Genomic DNA, 6385 nt, shown 5'->3' with positions numbered 1-6385 from the left:
GGGGGGGGGAATGCAATTTCCTTTTCTTCATTTTTTTTCCGAGCCTTTACATCAGTGAACCCTTCGCGTACACTTGAAAGCATAGGTCCACGGACGTTTGTTTTTGGAGCAATTATCGCTAATGTTCATGGATGTGTGCGACGGTCAGGAAAGTGTCCTCACAAACTTTTACATGTTTTTTTTCTTTTTGTCACCTTTTAAAATGTTTAAAGCCCTTCCATCCCTTTTTGTCCCTTTCCCCCCATCGCACGTCTTTTTAAAAAAGCTGACTCACCAGCGCTGGGGTGTCTAACGCACCAGTTACTTAGTTGCATATCAAGGGGACAAAGAGCATAAACAGAAAAGTAAAAGGCAAATTGACAGATACATAGAAACACGCAAAAGTACGTATATATATATATATATACTCGTCCACATAGATTTATTCACTGTGTGCCCAACGGCGAAGCAGTGGCAAAACTGAAGAGCAACAAACAGGTTTGATTTATTTGAAAGTTCTTTGAGGGACTATATCTCTCCTCTTTTTTTTACAAAAAGGAAAAAGAGATACTCACACGGAGAGGATAATTTGCGTTTTATCGAAGCGCAGTTGTTTTTGTTGTTAATTTCTTTTTTCCATCGCTGCACGGAAGGGGGGGGGGCAGCAAAACACACATAGACGTAGATATACATATATAAACACGTTTACGTGCACACATAGATACGAATATATACATATATATATATACATATAGAGAGAGAGAGTTTCATACGCATTTCTTACGTAACAAAGGCGGAAACCAAAGCACACCAAAAAAAAAAAAGAGGATGGAAACACAGGTACCTCAGAATGTTATGGAGGATGCCATTGCGGTGTGGAACCGTTTGCAATGTTGGGGAAACGCTAGCAACTATCTTCTGGCGTTGAATAACCCGTGCATGCAGCACCAAAAGCATGGCGTAACAAAATGGGATCCCTACTCGATACGTCTTGCAAGGCGCGTCGTTGCGGTGGTGGAGCGGCTTGACAACCACAAAGAGAAGTCTCTGGGGTTAGGCGCCACACCACGTGAAAAGTTACTGGCACTGGCTGAAGTTGTGCGGTTGTGTTTGGAATCGTTTGACCCTCTGGGAACTCCGTTGGTGCAGGGGGCAGCATTTCCCTTCAAAACACCGTCATCATTCCTCTCGCCATCGCCTCCCGTTGAGTGGGAAAGAGCTGTTGATAAGCGAGTTGTGAGTGGTACCATGATCATGGAGGGGCTACACATCCTCACTTATCCCAGTGTGCAACTGAGAATTGAAGCAAGTGTTGAGCAACTGCTGCAACACATTATGGAAGAGTTTAACGGTGGAAGCAAAAGGACGATGAGACACTCACCGGAGGAGTTGCGAGCGCTACGAGCAACCACCATGCTTCTGGAGGATTTCGATGCTTTGTATAAGCGTATTGTATGCGTGTTTCCGTGTGTTCGAATGATGGGATCGCCGCATATTCCTGTTGCTCTGTTACCTATCGTAATTAAATTGTACTACAAAATGGCAGAATGGGTGCGAGACGCAGAGGTCACTGGGGAATTGAACAGCTTCGCTCAGATAACGGTATTCAAGAAGAAGAAGTTGTTCGTGAAGATGCGTCGGGGGGATAAGAATGTACCTTGGGGACTGCAGTTTAATGATGAGGGAAGAGTGGTACAAGTCAACCCATCTGTGCGTTCCGGTTCCCACGCCGCTGAGGTGTTGCATGGTTTGACACAATTCTTCAAGAAGGGTTTGTCGATAGTTGAACTGAATTCACAACCGGTTAGCTTTGCAAATTTGACTGCAAAGCAGGCGACAGACAAGCTTCACTTTTGGACAATTGATGATTCTCGTCTGTCCCTTACAATGCAAGACGACCACACGACTCCTCCTTTACTTGAGCAACTCGCCTTTTTTGTGGTGCCAGGCGCTAAAAAACAGTGTGGAACACTACGTGATGGAGATGATACGTGTGCGACGCTCGTCCTCCATAGGGAACTCTGCGGAATATCATGGGACATCCGCCTCACCTCGGAGCTGTGTGTAGTGGATGTACCCACCAGCATTCTCTCTAAGGAGGCGGCAACTTTCTTCAAAACTCACCACAAGCAGCTGCGCATTGGGGCTATAAATGGTGTTAAAGTGACGAGAGCGTATCAAGTAGAAGCACTGAGTCAGTTCGTCAACACGATCGTGATTGATTTTTACAAAGTCCCACCCCCAGAGACGGTACCTGCACAAGTAAAACCGAAACGGGTCCCTGCCCTGAAGAGTGATACGAAAAATACACCCTCTCAACATACCTCTGTGGTTGTGACTGCTACTGCAGTAGCTGCTCCAGAAACCGTGAAGCGCATTGCGAACGATGGCAAGGAGCAGCAACTGAGGGAGGTGCAAACATCAAAAAAGAAGATTGAAGATTCATCTCCACTTGATAAGGCAGGCGGTAAATCCAACAGTACAACTGCTATTGTCCATGCAAAGGAGGCACCACTCGTACTGGTTTCCACCGTGGCTGAGAAATTGAGGAGTATCGCGAGAGCAGGAAGCATTCCGGGGAAAAATGGTGCCAACGGTTTTTTGGAGGATGCTGAAAGAAGAGCAGTAAGCAAGAACGATGAGTACCGCTCTGCAACGAAACAAAATGAGGTGCGAGGCAACCTTGACGGTGATGTGACGACTTCTCTTACAGACACAGTGATGGTGTTGGATATGGATGGCGCGGAGCCACTTACTTTCCCCAACAATGTTACAATAAATATGTTGACACCTGAGGAGATGGTGGTGCAGCGACCATCATGCGAAAAGAAGTGGGGATTCTCCCTTGAAACGGAAGGAATGTACCCTAAAAAGACCATTCACATGTCTGGACTTCCGCGTATGCTGGATGAACAATGGCATCACCCGTTCAGCAAACTGTTTCGTTCACGTAAAGGTGAATGGCGCATTGCTAGTGTGAACGGAACCCCGGCGTCACAGTTGCCCGAAGTAATTGACGTAATGAAACATGCTTTGAAGATGCAAATTAAGTTCATTAGACGATGGTAGCGTTTCTACCGGAGCAACCATTCTTCATCGTCGCATCCCTAAAAAGTTAACACAACTTTTTTTTCTTTGTCTACTGCGTTTGGGAGTGCGGGGCATCGAACTATCGAAAGCGGTAAAGGTATCAGGGAGGTCTAAGGAGCTCTTTTCCATTTCGTTTTTTACTGCTTTGCTGGATTTATTGTTCCTCCACGCCGTTTTGGAAATAAAGTGCAGTAAAAGAGGAGAGGCAGAAGCTTGTGTGTGTGGGGCCCCTAAAATGTGAGACATGTTTGAGCTTGTCCGTGCTCCCGTTATTATGAACAGAATATGCTTGAGCAGCGGTGTATGGGGATGGAAAATAGTGTGTGGAGCCCCCACTAATTTTGTGGGAATCGTTCGCAGTGGCGTATCCTCTTTTCCAGCTATCTTTTTTACTTGTTTTTAGTACATCTACGTGGTTAAGTGATATAACATGTACTGTCTCCCCCTTAATATCTTCTTCGTGAGTAACCCCGCGGTTCTCACATATGACTTTTCGTGTATATCTCCTTCACCTCCCCTCTTCTTTGTTGATGATGCATCATGCGTGAGATACATATATATATTGGTTGGTGGGGGAATAAAAGAAAAAGAGAGACTGAAGTCACTACGATTGGATACATCAATAGTGTGAAGTGAGGGTAGTTTTACTCATATTACCTTTGAGTGCTCGTCGAATGCCCATTTCGCCCTTGGCCTTAACGTGGGTGACCGCCCACTTGAAACGGCGAGGTTTGCCGTGTAATATTCCGGGTGTTACGGCGGCTGAAGTCTGTTCTGAAGAGGAACCGAAGCCGGCTGCCGAGCCACAACACGAGGCAAAACCTCTCTCGCCTGATGAGCTTCTTCAGGCGCTGGGTCATTGCTTCACTTCACAACCGCCCAAGAAGGAAATGACTAGTAATCAAAATCTCGTAAAGAACCCTAATGGCTTAGCTGAACATGAAACATCTCTTAGTCCGCAGCACAGATCAACCCCACAACGTGTTGCATCTGGTATTGTTAAACTAGTGGAACAACATGAAGAGCGGTCAGCCGCCACCAAAGGTACCACACAGTCATTGTTGCTATTAAACACTGTTTTGACCGCATGTATGCGACACGCACTTCGTTATAGTCGGTTGGATGCCTCTAAAGGTGAAGATGTAACGGCTAGTGGAGGTGATGGGGCGAGTACAGTTTCACCTTCGCAACAAATAGCGTTTCCCTGGTCAGCGGACAGGGCGGCGAATCACTTATTGCATGTGTTTAGTGACGATGCTGTGCAGAAACAACTGCGTACTAGATTGTGGAAAATCGTATCGAAAGAACATAAACAAATTGTCGGGGATGCTACGAAGTTGTTTCGTAGCTTACCCATTGATGGTAGCGGCGCCATCAATTTTGGGGAAGGCACCAGTGTTGCGGAGGAGGAACTGAAGAGGATGTTTTACATTCCGGAAAGTACCGTTGTTGCTACCTGCGACGCCATTCGGAAATTATACAACGCCGAGGAGCCTACTCTTATCCTCTCTGATGCGTGGTCGAGTGGTGTCAAAGGCGGAGAAGTATCACTACTAAGTGAATGCCATTTCGTTTATGAAGTATCCTCCCAGCACCTTGCTGACTTACTAATGCAGGAGGTGCGGGCAAATGCCATGAAAGAGGAAAAAACGAAGGCGGAGAACTGCGAAGATCTCGGAGCCGCTTTACAGCAACCATACTCAAAGTTTACTTCGCAATTTTGCACTCTTTTGATGGAAATGAGTCGGGTGCGGATGGCAGCGGCGGTTCTTATGCAGTTTGAGATCCTCGCGCGTCGAATCGCTCTTTTAGCTAAAGGACCAACGGTAAATCAACAACGAGGATCGTGTGATACCTGTGTTGATTTGGGTGTAGCAGTTGCAGCGCAAGAACTCTGCACGCTGGCCGTGACTTCATCATCACGAGTATTGGAAACTGCACTTCACAAAAAGCGTTTTACAACTCTATTCCGCGTTACAGTAGGCGAGTCGCCGTCTTTAACCTCTCGTGGCGATCAACGAAAAAGCTCTAATGATGAGCAGAACGGTGCTGTTGTTACCGGTCCACTGCCCACACTCGGCTCCGCTTTTGCGCTTCTTTCATTGGGATCACCAATTAAGAAGGTAGCAGCGGTGGAACGGGCGAAGGCAAGAGCTTCTTCAGAGGTTGCTCTTGCTGCCAATTCTACGGATGTTCTTGGCGATTCTGGAAGCTGTGAGCACAACAACTCTTCTGTTGGTCCTGGAGATCCGTCGGGCGTTAGGTCTGTGGATTGTGCGGCAACATACGGTGCGTTCATGCAAACCATTATGAAAGCCGCTGGTGCTACAAATAGCCGCGCTACACTGGATGGGAAGCGCAGCAAAGGCAAAGCAAGACACACCACAAGTACGGAAGGTGCCCCTTCTGGTACGAGTGGCGGAATTCAGCAGCATCGGAACGAGCAGACAGAGCCGAGTGCCACATGGAAGTTTCGGTGTTGCCGGATGCAACGCGATAATGTGTTGGACGCGCTGGAGGCGATTCCCTGCGCTGAGAAGGATGCAAAAGTGCAGTTACTTAGGTCGTCAACGGACATTCCATGGCCTTTCACATTGGATGCAATACCTGCTGATGGTGGTAGAAGCAACCTTGATTGTGGGGGCGGTAACTGTGGAAGTTCGAATTCATCCACCCTCTTGCAGGCAACTAGTGGTTTCACATCCACTGTGACTGATATGACAGTGCGGATGAAATTTAACGAATCCTGGTTTCCCCCTACGGAGCGTATGCACACTTCTGCTTGTACTGCACACGATGGCGGAGGGACGACAACAACTCATGGTACTGGTTTTACTCCCATGGACTTTCAGCACGCCTCACAACTGCAGCGCGTCCTGGCCTTCAACGATGGTCGTTTTTTATTTATGAATGGTTGTCCTGCGAGTAAAGTTAAACCTTTGAATCGCCTCGCGCGGGAGTCGCTGAAACTGGTGGTACGCTTTCGCTGAGAGTTACGGCGTAGTGACATGTGTGGGTGTGAATATTATTTTTTCTTTTGTGAGAAGAAAGGGCTGCCATTTGTGCTAGTCCCATTCTTCAATCAGAGAATTTTGATGGACGCATGCGTGTGTCGCCCTTCTTATTCCTTAGGGGTCCTCCCCTTCAATTTCCTCGGACGGGTTAAAATTGCGTTTCCCTCCCTCTTTCCCATCTTTTTTTCAGCTCTCCTTACGTTGCCCCTTCACATTCCACTTGCTGCCCTCGTTTTTATGCTCATCGCCGCCGCATTATCACTTTTTCACTTCCTTCTTTGAATATATATATATATATATAT

The 6385-nt window shown here is 47.1% G+C and overlaps 2 protein-coding genes across 2 annotated transcripts; both read left to right on the top strand.

Moving 5' to 3' along the window:
* Nucleotides 1–807: 807 nt before the first annotated feature.
* TEOVI_000269100 (uncharacterized protein) lies at nucleotides 808–3048 on the top strand (the record flags this gene model as incomplete). The annotated part of the gene is made up of 1 exon (XM_067225726.1): nucleotides 808–3048. One exon carries the CDS (start codon nucleotides 808–810, stop codon nucleotides 3046–3048), a length of 2241 nt encoding a protein of 746 aa, XP_067081827.1.
* A 695-nt stretch (nucleotides 3049–3743) lies between these two features.
* Nucleotides 3744–6059, top strand: TEOVI_000269000 (uncharacterized protein; the record flags this gene model as incomplete). The annotated part of the gene is made up of 1 exon (XM_067225725.1): nucleotides 3744–6059. One exon carries the CDS (start codon nucleotides 3744–3746, stop codon nucleotides 6057–6059), a length of 2316 nt encoding a protein of 771 aa, XP_067081826.1.
* Between the last annotated feature and the right edge of the window lie 326 nt (nucleotides 6060–6385).

Source organism: Trypanosoma equiperdum (genome assembly GCF_001457755.1).
Source record: "Trypanosoma equiperdum strain OVI genome assembly, contig: ctg_589, whole genome shotgun sequence".
Lineage (NCBI taxonomy): Eukaryota > Euglenozoa > Kinetoplastea > Trypanosomatida > Trypanosomatidae > Trypanosoma > Trypanosoma equiperdum.
The sequence above is the reverse complement of the archived record's forward strand: the minus strand, read 5'-3'. Positions and strand labels throughout refer to the sequence as shown.